This window comes from Tinamus guttatus, unplaced genomic scaffold, assembly GCF_059628265.1.
Source record: "Tinamus guttatus ecotype Peru unplaced genomic scaffold, ASM5962826v1 Tinamus_guttatus_pri_ptg000213l, whole genome shotgun sequence".
Taxonomy (NCBI): Eukaryota; Metazoa; Chordata; class Aves; order Tinamiformes; family Tinamidae; genus Tinamus; species Tinamus guttatus.
Window position 1 is genome coordinate 3,231,341 of NW_028288747.1, and position 24,300 is coordinate 3,255,640.

Consider the following 24,300-nt stretch of genomic DNA (forward strand, 5'->3'; position numbering starts at 1 on the left):
AACTCCAAAATTGAGATTCACACAGGTCAAGAAATGTGAGAGCTTTTCAAAGAATTTCGAAACAGATAGAGTGATAAAAGATCTGCCATTCACAAATGGGAATTACAGTTCACTAGCAAATTAAATGGTCCCTAAAAATCACTTTGAGTGGCAACTAATTTGTTTGATATTTAATATGTTTAAAGTGGAAGAGGTAAAGAAATCTAAGGCAACCCAGACTTTGTTGAACAGAGTGGAAATGGCTGTTGCTTTGTGCTACATGCTATGAGTTATTACATCTACATTCCACATCACAAAGGACTTGACTGATAATACAGACACTTGGTGAAATAATTGTTTGTGGCATTTAGGTATCCTAAATGGAGAGGTTCTCTTTCAGACAAAGGGGAGAAACCTAGTATATTAGGTTGTTCAATAAGCAATATCAAAAAGACTCAAGAGGTTCCTTTGCAAAGCATACTAAAGCCATCAGGAATGTTCTTCGTTTGGATGCTTGGTTGGCCCTTCTAGAAGATATGGATTTTATTTTACATGTTGGTTTACCCTGTAGGTATTTTGGTTAATTGTACTGGACCCAAGAGTTGAAACCGAGAAGTCTCTTGTTTTAAAATTAAGTAGAACTAAGCATAAAAGAAAAATATAATAGGCTTTCTTAAAAACATAATGGCATTTACTTGATTGTCATTTCTAACTCAAATATTTAGCCACTTTTGAGTGGAAATTATATATTTCATGAGAGAAGTATTCTTACACATCATCAATGTTGCTTTTATAGCCGTGATGCTGTATGTACGCCTTTTGGATAAGAAGAATTTCCTAAGAGCAGAGTAACAGTAAAAATTGCAGGGGTCTGTGTGGCAGAAGCAGGCACTAGAACAGTGGTTCCTAATGAGCAGGAGAAAGTCTGGCTTGCTCTTCAGATATACGCCTTTCTGGGAAAATCCAAAATGACTAATGTAGCTGGAGAGAAACACATTCTTAAAGCTGAAAACCAACTGAGATTGCCCTTTCTGCTTTGGACCCTCGGGCCTCCCCGCAGCTGGAGGCTGTGGTGACCCACCGGCGCTCCTCTTTCTGCTTGCGTTGCAGGTGAATGTGAGCTGGATGTAGAGGAGACCTCCCGGAACGCTGGCCTGATGCGCGCACGGAAGGCATGAAGTATGGATGTGAAGGAACGTAGGCCTTACTGCTCCCTGACCAAGAGCCGGCGGGACAAGGAGCGGCGCTACACAAACTCTTCAGCAGAAAATGAGGAGTGCAGAGTGCCTACCCAGAAGTCGTACAGCTCCAGCGAAACCCTGAAGGCTTTTGATCATGATTCCTCTCGGTTGCTGTATGGAAACCGGGTAAAAGACTTGGTCCACAGAGAAGCAGATGAGTATTCCAGACAAGGTAGGCCAGAACTTGTAATATGGAGAGTAGAATTCGCTAGCACCGTGTAACAAGATGTGCTGTGGAAGAATGTGTTGTTACACCTATTCTTCCAGTATTCAAAATACTCTGCATACACAGTGTACTTCACTTATCTCTTGAATATTTTACAGAGGTGGGAAAGCAATATGCACAACCTTTGAAATTAATAACACACAACGCTCAGGAGAGTTAAGGAAATAGCCCATATTGGGCAAGCCATCAGCAGCAGCATCACAAGCTCAGGTCTCAGGTATTCAGTCAGGCCTTAGTTTTAAAAACTGTGCCCCCTGCATTCCTTTAGCTGATTAACAGGTTATCCACAACTTTGCCACTAAATGTACCTAAAATAATTTTAAAACTATTTTAGAAAGACATGAGATTGTACTTTAAAAAAGTTCCATTTAGGGGTTAGGCACTTTGGCAACGAGTTCCAGAATTTTTTTAGGTTCAAAACTGTAATCCGGAATTGCCTTTCCTATATTCTACTGATAGAATACATAGTGCAAGCAAAAATGATGAAATATGTGGAGTGCTGTCACTCAGCTATCTAAAAGGATGAAGGCCAAGAACTGTGTGAAGCCTCGGTTCTTCTGTATGAAACTGTCTGTGTGTGTGTGTTTGCTTTGTTTGTGTTTTTGTTTTAGTAGCGGGAAAACAAGGACAAGTTTTATGGGTAGAGAGCTTTTTCCACGTGAGAAAATCTAGTTTTAGTTTATGACTTAGAAATATTTTTCCCTAATGGTGTTTTTCCTTTGTTCTGAATAGAATAACTTTACATAAGAATTAGAGCTGTGCAGATGGTGTTGACTTTTCCCCCCTACAAATGTTTGCAAAGGAAATAAAAATATTTCTCTTAAGCTCATGTAACTGAGGATTGCTGCTACTGTAGTCTGTCTGATCTCTGCTGTGTATTTTTATCTTCTGTGATGTATTGAAACCAGGTCATCACTACTTCCTAATTTTTAAGTGATTAGTCACCCTCAACCAGTTAGTTTTCTAAGGAAAAATCAAAGAAGAATGAAGTGTTCTAAGAACTGTACTATAGAGGCTTTCTTAGTTCTAGTGGACAAAATCATATCTAAACAAAATTCATAAACATTCAAAATTAATCTTTTGCTTTTCCTCCTTGTCCTCTGTGTGCCTCATTGCCTTGCTCTGATGCGTGCTGCTGCAGCACCTGTGGGGACGCCCTGCGGGTGCGATGGGGTCAGGATACGGAGGGCTTGTTTTGCAGGCTTGGGTGCTGTGTTCCTTTCATTCGTCTTTGAGAGGATGTACTGCTTCTGGCATTGCAAGCATTTTGTGCAAAAGGTGATCAAGGTCGTTCCAAAGGTTTCTAAATAATATATAAAACATACCCTCCTCTTTTTCCCTGTCCAGAAATAGAGTACAGATATGACTTTTTGTCAGTTCTAAATCCCTGCTAAATCAACAGGAAGTAAACCCACGAGCAAAAAAGACAATTTAAAAAAAAAATACCTTGAATTGGCAATTATTTTTTAATTAATCATTACCAGTGGTTTCATTTCTTTTGCACAAACTTTATAAAATAATAAATGCTACCAAATTTCAGGTGTGCAGAGAGGAAAGAAAAAGAAAAAAGGTTGCTGCAGCAGTTATTGGAAGTTTGTTGATCAAAAGTCTCTTCTGTGGCCCAGTTAAAACGTGTGAGGCTGTAGAGTTGCTGCTGACCTTTCTGGGGTGAGACCCTCCACGGCTCTGTTAATGAACAGGAGCTTACCCACCTCTTCTGCCTGCTCTGTCTTGGTGCACATCGTTGTGTTGCTTGCTCCCCCAAATCCCATGAGAGAGCTCAGAAAGGAATGTTGACCTAAAGAGATAAGTTTGCCCCGATCGGTGTTAGCTTTATCCCGGGAAGTCTTTTCTTTTGTAGAGCAAATTCCTCAGTTACCAGGATATTTTTCTTCAATTTCTTTCAATTTCTGCGGCTTGAGATTGACTGCATAAATAGAAATATCAGCCTAAAGAGACATGTTTGTCATTTTCATTCTAAAAACAGCATTTTAAACATATGTTAAAGTATTTTAACATGAAGTTATATAATAACTGGCAGGGTCTAAGTGTTTTTTGAAGCCAAGAGTACAAGTCATCACATACTGAGGAGCTGTCATTTGATGTAGGCAACATGTTTTAAGTAAACTTCAACAAGAGTCTACTGTGGTCTCCTTCCTTCTTCAGCCCTTCCTGCATTGCAGGACTGGTTTTGTTTTGAAAACCTTTTAAACAATAATTACTAAACCTACTGTTTTCTTGACTGTAGTAAAGAGAATTAAAAAGAAAACAAAAACAAAAACCCCCAAGAATTTAAGAAGTGGTAAGTCTGGGAATAATTAAACTCTGCAACCAATGGGTAAATAAAGTTCTTGAGCTTCTCCCTTCCTTTTTGTTTTCCTTCCCCATTAAAAAAAACTTTTTAAAATTAGGTATGTGGTTTTATATTACATGTTTGAGTAGATATCTAATCTCATGTTTGATAGTGGACAAAGTGATAATAAGATTGTCTTCTGTTCATAGTTTAGAGAGGAAGATAACTCCTATTTACTTACGTTTTGAGGTATCCAACTATAATGAGCAGCCTGATTTAAATGTACAACTTCCTAAATTGACTTCAGTGACCTAAGTGCTTATACTTGGGATATGGCTAACTACCCTGCTGAATTCAAGATTAAAGCTGACTAAAGTCTGTTTTATCTGTTGCACAGAGGAATTTCTGTGTTTACCAAATTATATTTGTAAGAATTATACTGTGCATAAGAGGCTGCTATCCAGAATAGTTACATGAAAATGTTACATAACTATGACTTTTGAGGGAAGGATTGTAGAAATAGTGAAAATTTATTCTTTTTTGTTGAATTTGAAAACAATAATTGAAACTACAACAATGAGAAAATAATTTGAAGGGGGTCAGGAATCGAATTGAAAAGCTTTTTATACAGCTGTATTATATTTGTAACGTGAGCTCAAGCAGGCAAAGACTGTATTTAACATCAGATGTTTTAAAAGGAAGGAATATGCAATATCTAATAGGCAGTCACACTGGAGTAAAAGTTGTATTAAATGGGCAGAACTCATGCTGCTGTCAGGCAGGAGAAAGAATGGGTATTTCTTCCATTTCAAATCATTTTGGTTTTGCAAGTGCTGTGCTCTTGTAGGATGATGCACCAGTCAAGTCAATGCATTCCTTTGCAGAAATGGGAGGCTGACCCACGCCCACAGGTGCCAGGATACGCTCTAGCTTGTGCATGTGCATATTTTCAAACAAATTGCTGCACTGTTTGAGAACTCTATGAAATAAACTGCGCTGTGGGAGAGCTTTTACTAACAGGAGGACTGACAAGGCAGTGTAGCTTTTGTTGAATTTTTGCTTTCTGAAAGCTTGATTCAACTATGCTTTAGCCTGCAGGTAAAGTTATTTGGTTCTTCTAGCTGGCAGTGAGTATAAGTTCATTGTGTTTATCATCCAGCACAATATCTTGTTAGCCCAGCTTCATGCCGACCATTTCAGTTTGCAGGAGAAAGTACTTGTGTGCATGTTCCCATATTGTTACTCCTATGGAATACTGAACTGCCTGAATTGCGTCAAGTAGCCTCATAACTCCTTGGACCAGCACAAAGAGGGACAGAACTGAGCAGGCAAACATAAAGAGAATTTCTTTTTTTGCCAACAAGCTGGATAACCCTTGCGGGGCTGCTGAAAGACAAAGCCGTATCAAGTGCCCTGTGCTCATGTGTGGTCGCTTGTGCTCAGCCCCTGCTGCTGTGACAGGAGCCAGGAAATGGCTGGGTGCTGGAAAGAATCTCACCGTTCAGCAGAGGAGGGACAATTTTGTTATATTATTTGGGATATTAAACACTGTCAGGGGTACATCTTTAAGGGTTCAGAAAGCTGAAGCATTTAATCATGACATCTATCCTAATGTGATGTGATTTCAAAGTTTTATTGCTTTTAAACATTAGCTACTCAAAATGATTAATTTGGATAGCAAATGATTAATCTTTTTAGATACCATAAATGTCAACTGTAGGATTAAGGAATGTAAATGGCCATGGTTTTCACCCTAAAATTCATGTCCTTAAAACTCACCTACCTATCCTGCCGTTGCTTCAGACAGCAAAAAAACATTTCTGACCTTCCCTTCCTGTGCCGTATTGATGGACTCATTTTTTGGAATTGGGTAGGAGAGTGTTTCTCTATAGCACAGCATCGGTCTGTTTTGTAGATGACTTGCACAAAGATTTGAAATTATGTATAAGTGACTTTGTACCTTCCTGATGAGCAAATTAATCACATTCAGTGCCATTGTAAGTACAGCCCCTTGGAATTTAAGGCAGTTACTAGTTAGCATTTTATGTTTGTGAAAGATGTGTCCCTTATTGTGATTATGACAGATATGTTTTTTGTTATGCTAAAGTGTGGCCACCCGCAGTATCTACCTGATTGGAGAGGATCTCTCTTGGGCAATGTCGAAGTGCCAGTACATTCTGGTTAATTTTTGTGGCCTTGAGCTAGACACATACCCTTCTGCCAGAAGGTTTTCTTTTCCGTCTCCCTTTTTTTTCCCTTTTTCTCCTCTGCTCCCTTAATACAGGGATAATAATACTTACCCACCTCACAGGCATGTTGGGAAGATTAATTAGTTTATGTTTGTAAAATGCTTTGAAGATGAAAAGCGCTGCAAGTGCTAAGTAATATTATCATCTCCCATTCCTATGCTAGTTACTTCTTAGAGCAACAATAAGAAGTTAATTGGTTTTCAGGTTCCAGGTGATAAGGATCTGTTGACTTTTGAAGATATTCTATTAGCTACAAAGTGCTACTAAGAAAAACATTTCACTTTCATTTGATTAGGAGTATATTTAGCTGTCACACACTTTCTCCAAGATATTCATCCCACTGAAATTGGCCCCTTGTGGGTCATGGTCTGTAGATGAACTATGGATCTGGAGACAAAGGACACTTGTAATTCTCCAGGGAAAAATCAGCCTTAGTTATTGGCTATGAGTTGCTTGAGCAGGCGTTTCTACCCAGCCTCATCTTTGACTAGTCAAGCTGCAAAATCAGAGCAAAGTGGTCTTCCTTATAATGATTAAGGACCTACAGGATGAGCAAGGGGCCTCCACAAGGTATTTTCTTTTGGTGGAGAGGGTTTTCATAGAGGGTCTGTGATGGATTTTGCTCTCCTCTAGCTCCTATGCACAGATGTACCTGTTCCTCGTGTTCATAATGAAAACTGACCAGAGGATTGGTGAGATAAATGGATGACAGCTAAATGAGAAGAGGGCATCTCAGAATATTAACATGTACAGAGAATGGAGAGAGAAAAGTGTGTAATCTGAGACAAGGGAAAAGGAATAAGAAAGGCTGAAGAGGAGTCCTGACTGTGGATTTAGTGCTTCAGGCCAAGACTCAAGACTATAGGCCAAACTGTGAGTGATTGCTTAGTCAATGACTGGCAATTAATGTGGAATGGGAGGCAGGGATGTAAAATAACAATAATTCTGTGGAAAGTTCCTTGATACTTTCAGAAATTGGTTTGTAAGGTGTCACAGCGTTATTGGCTTGAAAACTGATACTTAGTGTTACTTATCTTATTAAAGCTAAGAGGAAATGGAAATAAGCCAGCAGAATGTGTTTGCCCCAAATTTTCTGTACTCTTTTTTTTTTTTTTTCTTTGCAGTGCCATAAATATGTCCAAGTCGTAAACCCCTCCTTGTATTCAGACAATGGACATTTTGCTAGAAAAATATAAGAGAATGTTGTCCTCCATTTGGCATGGAGATTTACAGAAAGTTTTGGTAGGGGGTGGGAAAAGAAGTGTGAGCGAGCAATACGAGGTTTTATTTGTGCAAATATCCTTTGATCTGTAATTTCCTATTTCTATTTATTCACAAGGCTGTTCGGGAGACTCATTATGTTCAGGCATTGCAGAACAGATTCCTGGGAGCATGGGATACCTGGGAATGAAGTTTTACAAATTAAAATAGAGGGGTTTCTCTGAACTGGGTATTTTTTTGCTTTGTGCCATTTCAAAGCCTGTTAAGCCTTTTGAGTCAGCTCAGTGCTAGGGCAGATCCCTGTGTGGGTCTATCCACTCACTTGCACAGGAAGCCAATGCTTTTCCCTCTGGAAAAGTAGAAGTCATGGCAGATAATTCTGTCTTCTGGAGGAACAGTGGAAAGCCTGACTATTTATTTATTTATTTTTGTGCTTTTCTCCTCGCTGCCTGCTTCGTCTTCAGCTTCGTTCCCCATTTCAAGCCGTATGTCATATCATTAGCATTCCTCTGACCTTAATGTGGCAGTTCATACCTGTCAGATCTATGGTTTCAGGCTCTCTGCAGGCTAGATATCCATCATCTCTCTATTGCTTGCCCTTGAGTCATATTTTCTTCCCATCTATCAAATTTACGCTTTATTTATATTTTGCAATAAATGGAAGCTGAGATTTTGATGATATGCACTGATCTCAGCATCTGAAGATTAAGATAGAGGCCCAAGGAGTCTATCCTGTCATTCTGCTCATGATCAAGACTTCATATTCACTGCTACTCACTGAGATGCATTCCTTTTCTAAATTCATGGAATCATCAGTTCCCCACCACCACCATGCTCTAGACAGCTGGCTTAGTTTCTGTTAATTCAATAATCTGCAGTCTATGTTTTTTTGTAAAAACATTTTTAGAACATTTAGAACATTTTTAGAAAAAATCCAAAAATCTAGAACATGAATATATGTTATTAATTAATTCACAGAAACGTGATTGCTGATGATGTAGCTTGAAGCTTTGAATTTTGCAGCTCAGCCCTGATACATGAAACTGTTACTATTAATGTGCAGAAAAAAAAATAGATTTAGATTTTTTTGGATGTTGCAGAATTTCCAAATCCCTCTGTCTCTTTCTGAACTCTGTCTGCAATTATCTTCAGTTGACTGTAATCTTGCTCTGGTAACTTCGGGAAGGCTTGGTGGTTTATCCTGCCCCTGGATTAAGGAGCGCTGCTGTTGGACTGCGTGCATTAGCAGTGAGGATGCCCTGCCACCTGCAAGCCTTGCAGCAAGGAGAATTACGGGTCCCCCACATCGCAGTGGCTGCAGAGAAGAGTCTGCATGTTTGAACCCTAAATTGGGAAAACGGTGGCAGGAAAGCAGTGTGCTCCCCCCCTATTTTTTTGCTCTGTTTCTTCAAATATAATTTTTTACAGCTCAGTATTTTAGTCAGTCTATGCTGTGATTCTACAGTTTAATGTCAGTAAGAATACATAGCTAGTCTAAATATCAAGTTTTGAGATGCTTTAGTTCCCTCCAATATTTTTGTGTTCATTTTTTCCCCATAATATTTTGTGTTTATTTTAGTTTTGTAGAATTTTGAGTAGTTTTTGAGTCTTCTCGCAAAGTGGCACCGTAAGTGAAGCTCAGGTAACTCTGTGTATCTGGCACTGTTTCTTTCAAAAGTCCCTGAGACAGCGTGACTTACTTCCACACCTGCATTTGACAGCACATAAGGGGAACGAGACAACTATGTGGTTAATGTTCGCTCAGAAAGCTGAGCGTGTTAAAGAAAATCATATGCACTGTGTTATAGGCACTATGCACAATTGTTGAGTTTTAAAATAATTTAATGCTGTTTGCTATTGTGTGTTTTACTGATGTAGTGGAGAAGCAACTGTCTTAAAAATGAAATCTTAGAGCTTCAGTCTAAATCGGGTAATGAGAAGAAAAGGCAGTTGAGTGATTTGTGAGTGTAGAAGAAAGGTCAGGAAACAGATTAAGAGGTGAAGAGGAGGAAGAGGGTGATGAGTGACGAGAAAAACAGAGAAATTAAAACCAGCCCAAAAAAAAAAAAAAAACATGATAGAGTGAATGAGGATAGTTTAGACCCTGTGTATTATTTTCAAGAAGAAAAGAAAAAAAAGCCAAGTCAGAATGAAAGTATATGTTAACATATTTGTCAGTCTTCTCTGTTTTTTTTTGGCACACTGGCAAGAACAACTCTGCTAAGTACAGCCTTGAAAACTCCTGTTCAGTAATGTGCTGTGGAAGTTGTGTGACAAGAGGTGATATCACATCACATCACACTTCATTCTCTGCTTTCTTTTCTGCAGCTGTGTTCTACCTGCTTACCACTCTGAAATCTAAAGCTACTACATGTAGACTTCTCGTTGGAGTTTTATAGCAAAAGATAAGAGGCCTGGCATGCTTTACTTCCACTTTAATCTTTGTCCTTTCAATTCCTGCAATTTTTCACCCGCTTGTATCTTTGATTCTAATACTATGTCCTTTCTCAAGACACTTCCTTAGAAAGGATTGCATAAGTCTGCCAGACTGTCTCCCTCTTGGGAAAGAGGAAAAAAACATATTTTATTTACCAAAACAAAACAACCCACAGCCAGCATCGATTCTTGGAAACAGAGGGCGTTTAAGATCCCATAGGATCGCTTGGGACTTTTGCTCTGCTCTGGGCAGTTAGGAAGATGGCATCTTCCCCATGTTCCTGGTGGTCCTGTAGTGCCTGGCCAGTGATCTCAGAGCTGCAGAGCAGTTTTGTTCTTTATCATCCTCTGCAAAGCAGCACTTTTTTGATCTTTTGCTCACACATAATTCAGCTGTGTGTTCTTTCTGATTTGATAGGGTAAACAGTGTTCTGTTAACAGAGCTACTCCTCCGTTCTCATCATACGAGTGAGTCAGGAAGCCAGGGCTGCTGCTGGACCCGCTCGGTTTTGCTGAGCTCTCCGTTTGCAGCTGTAGAAGGTCTCCCTGAGCAGTGAGTAGTGATGGTGCCTCAGCACAGTGCTGGGTGCTGGCCTCACCGCTGCAGAAAGGATTCAGAAAGAGAGGGAGCTTCAAGTGAGGAGTCTGGGATGGAAAAATGTGTTCTCTATATGTATTAGGACATTTATTACAAGCACAGGTACAGAAAAAAGTAATTTTCACGTACCAAAATAGCAAAATGCAGCATGGTTGGTGTGGTAACACTTTGACATCACTGCTGCTTATGCTATGTATTTCAGGGACTGCATCTTAAGTGTTGTGCTGTGAAGACATGGTCGAATGCACTGGTTTACAGACTCTGAAAAACGGAGGAAATTATTTGTCTTCATTTGCTTTCTAAGTAAATTGGGTAGGTAGGAAAATGTGGAAAAGTAAGGGAGAAAATAAATGCAAGGAAATTGCTTCTTCTGAGGACTGTGATCATGTTTTGTTTTGCCATCTCTCTTGCTCTAGTTATTTCATAATTTATTTGCCTAAATTTACTGTAAGTACTTTTCCATGATGGGTTATCACAGAGTGATTGTAGGGAATATGTGTTTGATAGGTGATTTTTTTTTTTTTTTTTTTGAATGACATGAAGGCGATTGTGTTGCAGGGACAGTGACAAGAAAAAGCAAAATAGGAAGGAGGAATATTGCAAAGTCTAAGACTTGGAAGGGGACAGGCATGTAATGAGAGATACAGAGAAACGAAAAATGAAATAAAATTTGATCAGAAATATAAGTAAGAGGGTTGTTTATTGTTTTTGTTGTTGTTGTTATTAACCTGAGTGGGGCTTGGGACTTCAATGCCTTTTGATACTAGCTCTATCCAATTATGCCAAAACCAAAGTTAGCAAAGGCACTCAAACTGTAATTCCTCTAGTTTAAATGGGGTGGGTGTTTGTGTTTTTTTTTTTTTTTTTTTTTTTTTTTTTTTTTTTAATCTTAACTGGGCAGATGCCTGGAAGGCTCTTCAGTTTTGAAGTACTTTTTTTTTCTCCTCATTCCAGAATAGTTTAGAGTGGCTGAAATCTCACTTTGCAGAATCCTCAGTGGTAAACGAATTGCTAAAGACAGTGGTGTAGAATATCTCTGTAAGTCTGTATATTACAGATTTGAATTAGAGCAAGGACTGACAATTGAAAAACCATGGGAATTTCTTTTGTTGCGTAGTCCGCTTCAAAAACCTTTTTGCACAGATAACTCAAGCTTCAAGTCAGAAATGTTACTGTGGATGTCTTTGACTACTTTCTCCAGTTCAGGCCAAGGGAATAAATGAAGTACTGTAAGTTCTTATTTAGTTTCAGAAGGTAATTTCTGACTTCCTAAAATTGTACCTAATTTACTGCATATAGAAGCAAGTCCTGGGTATGCAGATTTGGTTAATTTAATTACAGTTGTCTGGAAATGCTGATGACTTAACCCCTACAGCCCTGGTTGAGAAATTACTATTTGAAAGAAAAAAAGAAAGATTTTTTTTTTTCCTCCCCCACATAGATTGCATAGATTTAACCAGTGAAGTCAAGGGCATACCAGTCTGGGGGGATCACTGCTTAAACAGAAAGTAGTTACAGTTTCTTAGGTGGGTGCCTGTGGTAACTGTTGGCAAATGCCATATTTTTCACAGTGATTGTGCAGGCTCTTGAAAGTTATTTTAGTGTTATTGCCTTAATTTCCTTCTTGCCTGGACAAATGGATGGTGTCAGCATTCCTTATCCTAACCATAAATTGATACGTTTAGCCAAGAGAAGTGCAATATCTAATAATGGAGTAGCAGTGGCAGCATTATCGTCAGGTTTTAAAACCTAACTTCATGATATATCTGCTCAAATGCTCCCAGAACCCTAAAGTTGCCTTTAAAACAGGTCTCCTTGAAATGTTATGGGTTTTTCCCATTGTACATTTTTTTTTCTTTCTTCAAGTTATTCTTAAGTCTTTAGGAAATGCTGAGGCACCTAATGGCAGTGAGGGACATTGCAAGAGTGTGTGTAGTATAGAAACTGATGCTCGAATTCCTTACACTGAAGAAATTTTGGAAAAGCTAATTAGAAACTGTAAGAACACAGGAGGGGGAACATCTTCTCCGTGCTCTTTTCCCCCAGAGCGCTTACAATGTCCTTCGCAAGCTTAAAAAAGAAGGGACGGGGGGGTTGTCATGTTCCTTAGGCGGGTAGAAGTCCCCATTTCCATTCTGCTGCTATTGCTTCTGTGTCCAGGCCATGTTCATCTTTCTCCACATGCTTAAAGACTTTTTGTTCTCATTGTTTGGGAATCTTAGGATGTCGATATTTTGTATCATATTTGTGCATTTTCCTTCGGGATAGTAATTCTCACTCAAGCACATATTTTCCATCCCAACTTTTTGTTTTTCATCTGTGTAGGCAACTTGCATGGAGTACAATCCTCTTAGTAAAGCTTTTAAGAGAGCTTTAATTCAGAAGATGATTGAGCCCTGCTGTTTTTAAAGCTGTTGCAGTGCTTCTGGGATATGCTGTTCTCTTCTCAATGTAGTGAAAAAGATTTAATATATTGGATGTGAAAGCAATATACAAACCACCTTCTCTGCCTCCAGAGTTGCAAGGGAGCTTTGGTCTGGTCCATCCTCATAATGTTTTACTTCTCGTAGCATTTGTAAGAGGAGCAAAGCAGAAAGCAGAAAATGCTTGATATTGATACACAGCACTGGAAACTTGAAGTAAAAAAATAAAATCCACTGATAACTGGGTGGGCGGTCAGTAGTGCTTGAGACTCCACGTCCTAGAGGTGGTGGTCATGGGCAGTGTTATGCAATGCCTGGGGTAGTTTCTCTTGGTTAGAGGAAAGAAAACTGTACAACGGTTTAGTAGGTCACTCCGAGTCGATGGGTGTGCACAGAGGGCTCCAGAAGGTTCTCTGAGTGCCAGGGGTGTCCGTGCACCCCCGGCGCGGAGCCCTGTCCCAGCCGTGCTGCAGGCTGCTCCCGCAGGTGCTGTGCTCAGGGCTCGAGGGGCTGGAGTGTCCCAGGCCGCATGTCCCTCTGCATGTCCCTGCACCTACAGCTCTACAGGCAGTATAAGGTTCAGAAACCCTGGGTGTGACCTCTTAACCCTGTAGCATTGAAATCAGTGGCAGTTCTGTTACCGACTCAGGTCGCGCTGTCTCTAGTCCCAAATGCCTCTCTGCTCTCCACCTGGCTTCCCAAAGCCCCCTTAGGGCTCCTGGGACATGTAAAGTGCTGCACGTGCAGTTGTATGGACACTTCAGCTGTTGTGTACAGGAATGCAGGCACATATCAAGTCAGGACATCAAGTCCTGTTCCCACTGGATGCATTTTTGGCATGCCTGTTTCTCAGTAGCTTCAAATCCCACAAAACCTGAGAAGGTGCATGGTGTGACAGAATCTCTTTTAAATGGCAAGTTGCTATCAGTGTGCATGATGCTCCTCTGCTGCTCTTGCAACCTTCACACAGTTCAGTCATTGTCCTAGATATTTACTGCTTTTATATTTACCTCCCCAGATGCATCTTTACTTCTGATACTTATTCACAGCTGCCTAATAAATATAGTTTGGTTTTGTGCCTAATTATAGTAACTGTTTTTCATTATTCATGGAAGTCATCGTCAGAATCCATTCTCAGGTCTAACAGAGAAGAAACTGCCGTGGTAACTACGTAAGACCACAGCAATAAAGCAATTAACTGGCTCACTAAAAACTGGTCAATGGTTACAGCATTAATTCTTAATACTTCAGCAATTATTTACACTTCCGTATTCATATGTCTCCCGTTCTTTTACTTGCTAATTAATAGCAGTCTGTTCTTGTTGCTTTATAAGCTTTAAGAATCATATCAATATGTATTTTTGTTAAGCAAACGTGTAATTATAGAGAAATTAGGGGTCCTATCAATGTGTAGCTAACAAAAATGAGTACCTGCTCTAATTTGCTGCCAGAGCTATGAAATAGGGGAGAGCTGGAGTGGAAAAGCACTGGGGGCATAGGCATGCAAATGAACATGCCAACTGTCTGTATATCATACAGTATCTTAAATCTATAGACATAAAAGCAGGATGAAGACATAGCCATTAAAGAGGCAGTAATTTTTGAGTGTCACATAATTTAGACACTTTAAGTTATTGAAGTGTCACAGGTTTATTGCACTTAATTTATTAATACAATCATTTGGGATTCTCTTATGTCTCTTGCTCTGCCCCAAACCAGAGGCTAGAAGTCTGCTTAAAATATACAGACTTTTCTTCAGCAGCAAGAGTCTAAAATGTTTCTCAAAATACCGAGAGACCTTACCATAGTCTTGCAGTTAGTGATTGGAGACATTCCTATTTATTTATATTATTGCATTAAAAGGGGGCAGAAAGCTCAGCTGAGCTCTTTTCCTACTTCAACGTTTTTCTCTTGCCACAGTAGGTGACATCTGGATGGGAAAATATCCTCTTGCTTTGGCCACTAGCCAGGACAAAAAGAGATAATCCTGACAAATACCTTGTTACTGCTTTCACACTGTTGAAAAAGAAAAATTTATTTTTTAATCCTTTCATGTGCTGAATTGGCTGTCCTTAGTTTACAGGTTCTGTTAAGTCTCTTTCCTACCTGAGAGTCCTTTTGATGTGTTTAAGCAGTTGCCGAAACAGCAGCAAGGTAGGAAGAATGAAAAGGGGCTCTGCGGAGAGCAAGAGGCAAACGAAGCCACTTGATCGTAGTAATACGTGGGGAGTCTTCACAAAACGCCTGGTGTGATGCCTCAGCCATTTATATACAAGAGGAGGTTTTTATTTTTAGCTTCTTTAAGAGCAAAACAAATATTCTCAACTTTTCTTATCTTTTTTTTTTCTTTTCTTTCCCTAATCAGGACAGAATTTTACCCTAAGGCAGTTAGGCGTTTGTGAACCAGCAGCTCGTCGTGGCCTGGCGTTTTGTGCGGAAATGGGGCTCCCGCACAGAGGTTACTCCATCAGCGCGGGCTCGGACGCCGACACGGAGAACGAAGGGGTGATGTCCCCCGAGCACGCCATGAGACTCTGGGGCAGGGGCGTCAAGTCGGGGCGCAGCTCCTGCCTCTCGAGCCGCTCCAACTCGGCCCTCACTCTGACCGACACCGAGCACGAGAACAAGTCCGACAGCGAGAACGGTGAGCTCCGAGCGCGCGCGTGGGTGACTCCATGCTTTGGGTGCTCTTCTGTCTGATGCTCAGCAGCTTCAAATCGGTGGAAATTCAAGGAGTGACCTTGGATTATGTGCCTACTTCTTTTGTCCCTTTTTGCCCGGAAAAGTCAATACACAGTATCGGTCCTGAGCTATGCAAGCTTTTGGTGTGTAATTTCGAAAAAGTTTAATGACAAAAAGAAAAAAAGAAAAAGATTAGCTTTGAGTTATCGAGGGGCCATGTCACCTGTTATCCTTTTGTGGGATAGAAAAGGAAGTGGTGATAAAGTTTATCCCCAAGCCAGCTAGCAATCAAAGATGTCTTTGTAAATTCCTCTTCAAGACATCACAGAGAAGTTGCAGAATCTGGGAATGGATGAGTGAGCACAAAGAATAGATTATTAACAAGGCTCAAGTGACTGAAAAACAAATTTGATCATGCTTTAAAGTTACTGGTTGATGAGAGCAATTGAAATTGTGGTAAAGAGGGACGTGTGTCCTTTGATGTGCCTGGGGGACTGGATTACTGTGCAATTAAAATCCACAAGAAATTTGAACAGCAACTTCGTAGGATGTGGGGATATGACCATTGTATTTAAGGCTTAGTCTTAAATGAAAAGACGCTAATACAATTGCCTGATTTATTTTTTAAAGCTTTTCAAAATTTCTTACCCCAACTTGAGGTTGTGAATTGAACCTGACATGGTGTTAAATGCTAAGCACATGGATCTTGGAAAACATTTGATCTTTAACTTCTTTACATTTGCAGAGGATTTTCAGCCTTATTAGAATTAGAATATGATTATTTTGTTAACTTTATGACACTGTGTGTAAGAAATTCAAAAGAGGAATAAAGTAAAAAGGGTAAAAATGAAAATTAGAGCGATGGCTATTGCTAGATGTCTGCACTTCATTTTCATTAATTTACTCAACTCGTCAGCTGTGCAATAGCGAAGGGAATTTTATTGCTATCCTCGGGGTACAGCTGTATCACATTGTGGCAAAGGGCAATGTGGGTGTGTGGCTTTTATTTTTTTAAGTAATTTTTATTTTAAAATAGAAACAGAGATGTGTTACCCTCCCTATTAATTATTTTACTTTCAGTTTGACAAGACAAAACCAAAGCTGTATTTTGGTATTATTCATACTTGCTGCCTTTCCCTGGCAGCTGCTTCCAACTGAAGGCACCTGTGCAGGATGGCTGCCTCAGATGGGATTCAGCCTTTTGTGCTGGGATTAATGCTGTGTGCCTGAGGGAGGCTCCAAGAACACTCTTGCCTCATATTTTGGAGGAGGGAAACCATGTTATGAGGCAGAGGGAGGTTTTGGCAGAGGAGGGTGGGTGTATTTGTCTGTATCCTTTGGGAAGCAGAGATTGTGTTGGATGAGTCGTGATCTCTCTGCTGCAAATGATCTAGAACAAGTTGTTGGGCAGCCCTGCAATTTTCCTTCTGAAAGGTCTGTGCTGAAACACCCTCCCTCAAGTGTTTTGTAGAGCCCTAGGTTAATGATCTTTAAAAAGACATGTAAAGATACAGCTGTCTGAGGAAATTTTGCATTACCAAGGGATGTGACTGCTTCAGAAATATAATACTTTAGATACATTTAAAAATGTATGTTAGATTTTTAAAAATAGCAAATGTCTGGTTACAATATGCCAAAATTCCCTCCATGAGGAATGTTTTATTTTTAACGTGTTAGAAAATGGCAAATACATCAGAAAAGACATTTTGCACTAGTTGAATTTCTGTAAGGAGAGCGTCTGATGTTTTAGATACAACTTCAAAGAAGAGTTTAGTCACTGAAAAGGATTACAGTTGATTTATTTATTGATAGGGAGGCCAGCAGTCCAACTTAAGAAGGTACTGGGACTGCTGTGAGGCTAATGAAATTTTGATGGCTTGAAAGTCCCCTGGGGTTATGAAACGTATATAACTCGGACCATGTCATGGGTCTCCATTTCAATGGAGATGTTACACAACTGGTGAAAAACTTAATCTCTTTTGGTGTTTTTCACTGGATTTTGTTTCCACCAAACATGGGAGATTCCACCAAGAAGAGACTTTATACGTATGGTCAGAAATCAGTATGCTAAATGTTCACAACAGAATAGAAAATATATTTTAAAATGAGGATGCGATATCATCCTGGTACACACATTCCCCAGCCCAAGGACCAAAATGCAAGTTCAAGTTCTGGTAATTTGTGGTCTAAAATTAATAGCTGCCCTATTCTGACAAACCCAACAGGGCTTTGAAGCCAGAGCCAACGTTACTGTGCATCCATCCTGCGCGCTGCACCCCTTCCCTGGGCTTGCAAGCTTCTTGACTGCATTTCAATTGAACTGCTTTGCAAGGAAATGCATTCCTCTGCAAGAGATTTACCTCTAAAGTAGATGAGGAGCAATGGGTTGTGATCAAAACAAAACACGACACCAGAACATACTTCCCTCGCTTCGGAGGGCCCAGTTCCACAAGTGATGCAGGCTAACAGCCACTGTTGTCAGTAGTTCGTTACCATAAGCAGACCTCCCTCGCTGGAGCTTTGGGATCTGCTGCTGATGGTGAGAATTTATCCTAGGGGTTTATGAATGTAGAATTATAACTGCTTGTTGAATGTGCTCCGGCTGCTCTTGGGGCCCCTTTTCCTCCCCAGTAGGGCAAGAATGGAAGCTTGGCATGAGCTCTGTCTTCTCTTTGTAGCTGTTGTGTGTATTCGCTCTTCAGAAATCATAGTAGTTGATTTTCAGAGGGGAAAGGCAAAAATGTTTAGTTGCATAGGTTTATGTATATGTAAGCATACATGTGTGTATATGTATGTATGTAAATATGTGTAAACAGAATTTGTTGAAGATGCCAACTTTCATTTGTCCAGGCCTCAACTGTGTGTATCTAAAGGTGGCTTGCTAAAGCCACCTATTTTGTGTGTGATATTGAACGATTAGAAGTTTCTTTACAAAAATCTGTTGCAAGTGATTAACTCTCAATTTTTTTTTTTTAAGTATGTTAATAGCGTATTATGAATACCAGGATTTGAAAAAAGAGAAAGAAAAAGAAAAAACATTACATCTATTTTCTAAATGTAGAGGAATATAGATACATTCTCACCTCAGGGTCTTAGGTTACTGCTGGGTAAATCCTCTTAAAGAGAAATATTTTTTTTCTTTATGCTGCAGTTCTCATTCAAATTCCACATATGACTTTTGGCATCATGTTTGGATAGATTTGTCATGTCGGCCTCCCAAAAGGAGAGCTTGCATCTGTTAATCTGGGCAATCTACCAGTGTCGTGTACAATATGATGTATCAATTGGAGCACAATAAGCACTCATGTTTTTCTTATGCCTTTTCCCCTTGCAAGATCTCTTGGAGGCAAAACTGAGATGAAAAGAATGTGTTCTTTGGGAATGCATCGGCACAACATGCGTGCATTCATATTTCATAAATGCAGTATCAAGATATATGTTATTAATCGTTATAGGAGCTGTAGCTTTGAAATTCAAGCAACTCATCTTTTATATGCTTGCCAATAACTTCTTGCTGTTAATTTGTTTGAGATTACTAAAGCTTGTCTTTTAAAATTGATAAATATTCCAGCAAAATAGAGGCTCCTGTATAGGTAAGCTTCAAATAGCCCTTTTGCTTAAAAGGTCGATATTTTTTTAAGGTATCTTAAAATCCACTTATCTGAATTATTTTTAAATCCATTCAGCTGATCTCAGGAGACATCAGGAAGGTAATAGTCAAAACAGAGCAAGTTATTCCTAAAGTGCAGCTCCTGACTCGGTTACATTTTTGTTTGTTTTGTAAAGTTCACAGCTCTTACCAGTTCTGCGTACGGTTCTTGCACAGGCCTGAAGCTCAGGCTGTGGCAATCATTGTTTCAGAGGAGATTTCAGTCAATCATTTCAGACTTGAGTAAGTCCATGCCACCTTCTGTCCCTTTGGAAGCTGTGCTGACAGAGCTCCTTGAAAAACTAGGCTTTCTGGATAGATCCACACCATGTGGTTGACAGTGCCTGTATCCACAAAGACTAGTTAAGAACTCTTTTTATCTCGTATACAGAAAATGGTTCCGACAGAGCTAGAATGGTGGATTTTTTTAGTTCTGTTTTTTCAGTAAGAGTTTTGCGCCAATGGGGATTTGTTAGAAGATCAGAGAAGATTAGGGTGTAGCAGAATAAAAAGAAGAAGAAAGGGAGAGGAGAATATGAGATCATGGCCTCAGGTGCTCGTTTTGAACTGAGTAGATCTTTATTTTGAAATTTGGCCTCCCATTTTTCACAGGTATAGAAAAGTAGATATTGCCAGTAAGAGGTTCAGTCCTGAAGATTTTGGTAAAGAGAAGTTATCAACCTAATCAGCTGCTGGGGCATCTCCACACTTCCTCTCCATCTTCAGCCAGTTTCTGTAGTTAGCATTCTTGTGAATGTAATGCTCTCTTGTCCTTCCAGAATGGTGAATTAACTGGCATTCAGATCTCTGAAAACCAGGAAATGCATTGGTAAGATATTTGTCAAGACATCTTAAATCTGCTCTCTCTAACCCAATATATCTATAACATGTTCTTGAACTCTGCATTCTTAAATAATGCACATCATTCAGGAAGTAGTGTTACACGTTTTCACCTGTTTAACATTCTTTTTTTTATGCTAAGACAGAACCTGATTTTTAGATGAGCTCTGCTGAATATGAGCTGCTTTGTACCTGCTAGGCAAAATGCTGAGCCTGCTTATCAAAAACAGCCACATATCTGATGGATTAATATTCACCTTACTGCCATACCACCATTTACAGCTTCTTCACTCTTACCCACAGTATTCCATCTAGCAATTATCTACCCCTCATTAAGCATGCCAATATCTCTTAAATCTTGCTTTGCTGCTAAGAAATTTCATGACCAGGAAATATGTCTGTTTTTACTGTTGACAGAACTCAGCTCTGAAATAATATTCAATATGTAAATAGGCATGCCCTTTTTTTTTTTTTTTTTTTTTTGGTTACAGATGCATGGAACTGAAATTCACACAGAAAAGAGGAGTCATCCCTGGTTTTCTACAATATTATCACAATTTTTTTGAAGTTATGCCAATTTTCAGATACTGTTACTTCCGCAGACCTGCAATCATAATATATTTCAGTAAATCTTCATGGCATTCATAATTAATGCAATTGGAATTTGTGTTGGTGATTCCTTTGGCTAGTGGCAGCCACAAGAGGGAACAGTTAAGTTGACCTTCTTCCAGCAAAATTTTTGCATCACCTGGATTTCAGAGGTTTGAGTGTCACCAAACCTGATGTTTAGGAAAGTTGTGAATTTCCAAACGGTTGTCTTGATAATGTTTTCGTGATAGGAGTCTAGTGCTGAATGTGCAATAAAAATTGTTGTGGAATCAGACTGTCTTGAAAGCATTTAACCAAATCTTCTGATGCACAGAAATTGTAGATGTAACAACACCTGGCCACAATAAAATAAACATGGAAGTCTGTATAGAAAAGCAAATCTAAAGAAAATATCAGGAAAATTCACTTTTGGTTGTCAAGGTTCCAAGATTTCTAATGTGAAGGAATGTTGAAAGAGGTTGCTGGCTAAAGATTAGCTGGCATGGCTCAGTATTTATTCAGATAGGAATTTCAGGAAAGAACCACAAAACTGGAAGCCAGAGCAGGTTTCTTAAGAAGACTGTAACAGACGTTTACAGAGATACAATTGCAAAGTTTTAGGAATGTAAACATGTTTGAGACATAATCAATGAGTCATACAGAAACACGAATGCTAAGAAGATGAGAGAGTTGATTCATCACTCAGGAGTGAAGGAAGACTGATAACACACTGCCGATACATTTTCTTGTGGTTGTTTTGGTTTTGGCATTTGCTACCTGGGTAGCTGATCACAGAGCTAATATTTACACCATTAGTAAAGGTTTAGAGGCTCCTTAAGTAAATAAAATACCTTCTGCATACATACAATGCCTATATTATCTGGGCTTTTAATGATTCATCTTTGAGAAAGCATTGAGGATAGATACAGCTCTGACAGGTGGAGGGGGGCGAGGGAGAAAAGGGAAATGTAGGAAGGGCTGAGGGAGGAAGAATCAGTTAGGCAAATTTTCTAGGAAAAGGAAATTAGTTTGTGCTTTATAATGCTGAGTATGTATTTGTTCTAAATGAATCCTGTCAAGCTGTACTGATCTCCTTCAGAGACAATATAAGCCACTTCTCAATAGGGAACAAGCAGCAGATGCTGACAATGATAGGTATTTTGACACTAGTAAGGCTTCTGACACTGTTTCAGCCCTGATGTTCTATATTTAGAGACACATGGTCTAGGTTCATTATTACAAGATAAATGTGCAAGTTATTGGAAAAATGTGTAAAGAATGATTATCAGTATTTCATGAACTGGCAAGTTGAATCAAATAGTATTCCACACAGCTTGTCATAGATTTTTGTAATGGCTTGGATAATGTAATAGAACATTGCAACCTGGAAAGAATTGCGTGCGCTATAAAGGGCAGGATGAGAAACTAGAGAATTATTTCAAATGAAAAAGTGCAGTTCAATAACTAATATGTAGGTCTTTTCACTTGTATTAAGAATAATTAAATTTCAAGAATGCTAAGAAGTCAAGGGACCTTTCGAGCTTACCTGGCCCAATGATCTGCTTGGAGCTGGACTGACTTTAAGCTAAATGATGCTCAAAACCTTCTCTAGTTGAGTTTTCAAAATTTCCAAGCATGGAAAAATGCGTGCTTCGGTGGTGATGAAGCTTTGGCTTTTCTGTCCCCAGCCCTATGGGCCCAGCAAGCGTTTCTGTATCCCTCTCTTCCCGACGGAGCATAGTGGATCACAGAAATGTCAGCTGTGTTTTCTGTGTTTTTCTGCTGGTATGTCAGGGTCGAACATGTCTCTGGTATCTGGGGCTCCCATAATCCCACTAATGTGGGACTGGGATGCTCCTAATGCACTCGGCATTGCTGAGATGGAACTGATGTGGCTGCTTTGGGGACTCCTTTTGCAGACGCTGCCAGGATAGAGACAGGGCAGCAAGAATGATCAGAGGTTTCAAGTGTGTGTCTTAAACAGCCACGAGAATTCCAGGTGTGCCCTCTAGCACCGGGGAGGATCCTGCTGCCTCCGGGAAGGCTGCCTGCTGCCCACACGTGCTGCAGATAGGACGAGAAGCAAGCAGTGCAAATAGCAAAGAGGGGAACGGTGGAAGGCCGGGGAGAGCTCGGTGGAAGAAATTGCTGAGGAAGGTGTGAATATTTCATCTTCTAGCATATTTTCAAAATTATTTTTAAAATGTCAGTGCCCATCAGCCCTACTTTGCAGAAGCGGATGGACTCAAGAACTATTTTTGTTCCTTTCTGATATTATTTTCTATGAGTCAGTTATTTAATCACTCCTTTTAGTGTAGAAAGGCATAGCAAAAATATTAATATATCTTGTTCTGTTCTAATTTTAAATAGTTAACTTCTGCTAGATGTTTTTTCCCCTCATTTAAAGGTTGCTAAATAGATACTACCTTTCAGTTCACTTAAACAAAACGTGTTCTTCTAGATGTGCTTACACAGGGAAATCTTAAAAAGACAACAGCTCTCTTCTGTTTGAGTTGTAAGTGTTCTTTTGATTCTGAGGTTGACATGAAAGCAAACCATGCTTTGCACATCTATAAACTGATGATCTCTGCTGTTCTGGTTTGGAAAGTGTTTTTGATGTCCTTGAGAAAAATCACAGTGGTAGCAGTAAATTGTTTTAATTAACGAATTAGAGAGGAAGGCATTTGCTGAATCAGGTTTATTGATGTAATTATCACTGGAATAAAAATTTCAAAAAAATCTGTCAGAGCTATGGGATTGTCTGGTTCATTGTCATTGAAAAGCAACTTAAACACTGAAAAAGTCATCTGTGATATAATTTGCATGTAATATTTAATTCTCAGGCATGACTTCCTTCATTTCCTGAATGCCTGTGCCTGTGTAACAATAGTGTAACAATTAAAGAGGATTGATGAGGAATATTGTTGCTTAATTGTGAATTAATATTTTTAGCCTGAAATGGTTAAAAGACACATTTCTCGTGTCTTCTGTCGCTGCACCCATGGCAAATACGAGGTTTTGGGGGTCTGAAGCTTCTGTGCAGTCCCTGTGCTAGGCCTGGTGAATCCCTCTCGGGTACCGCCGTGGCTGAGGGGTTGCGCTTGGGACAGGCTCCAAGCATTTCCACCTCCTGGGTGGTGTTTGCAACATAGAAAGAGTTAACTGACTGGAAGCACTCTCGTTTGTCAGGCTGCTACACTGACACCAGGCTGGTGATTAGTACTTATTTATTTATTTTTGTCCTTCGTGGTCAAATATATATATATATATCTATGTGTTTGTATCTGGCTAGGCATGCATTAGATGGCTATGCTTACAGAACTTCTTACAGTGGTGTTTTCACAGTTTTTACATATGGTTTTGTTATGGATTAAAAATACAGACTTGAAGGCAGGTTTCTACTTCTCCAAATAATCTGGAAACTGTAAAGCATTTCCGTAGTGAATATATAGGCAGTTGTGACCACAGGCAAGGGAAAGTTACTCTGTTGTTATAGGCTATTGACTTGCTATATGCTGGAGAAATATATATATATATTTTCCCCATGATTGGGTTTTCGTAAACACAAAATGAGAAAATTGGGGGGAAGATGCAAAAACGAAAAGCCTATTTCTATAAAATGCTTTATGGTTATGAATAGAATATGTTACATAATTGCTGACGACTAATTCTGTGGAATCTCAGTCTGCACTTGTGGCAGATGGTCTAAAGAATTTGGGTTGCTCTGTCTGCACAGAGTTTGATTTGCTTTTTGTCATGGGTTTGACGGACTCCAGGCTTGTATCAGCCATATCTGTAGTTTGTATAAAAATAACAGAAATCAGAAGTCTAATACCCTTTGTGACAGATCTAAATTCTTGCAGAAGGCTTCAGAG

At 39.5% G+C, this 24,300-nt stretch overlaps 1 protein-coding gene across 4 annotated transcripts in view; it reads left to right on the forward strand.

Moving 5' to 3' along the window:
* The first annotated feature begins 1,127 nt into the window (after nt 1-1,127).
* TENM3 (teneurin transmembrane protein 3) overlaps nt 1,128-24,300 on the forward strand; it is a 292,279-nt gene continuing 269,106 nt past the window's right edge. For 3 of the 4 annotated variants that reach the window (XM_088524634.1, XM_088524635.1, XM_088524636.1), the window contains exons 1-2: nt 1,129-1,392; nt 15,032-15,310. In XM_088524634.1, the coding sequence (XP_088380760.1) occupies nt 1,161-1,392; nt 15,032-15,310 (511 nt within the window). In that variant the 5' untranslated portion in view covers nt 1,129-1,160. Of the gene's footprint in view, nt 1,393-15,031; nt 15,311-24,300 lie in introns of all 4 variants that reach the window. The other variant, XM_088524633.1, reaches the window with a different exon arrangement.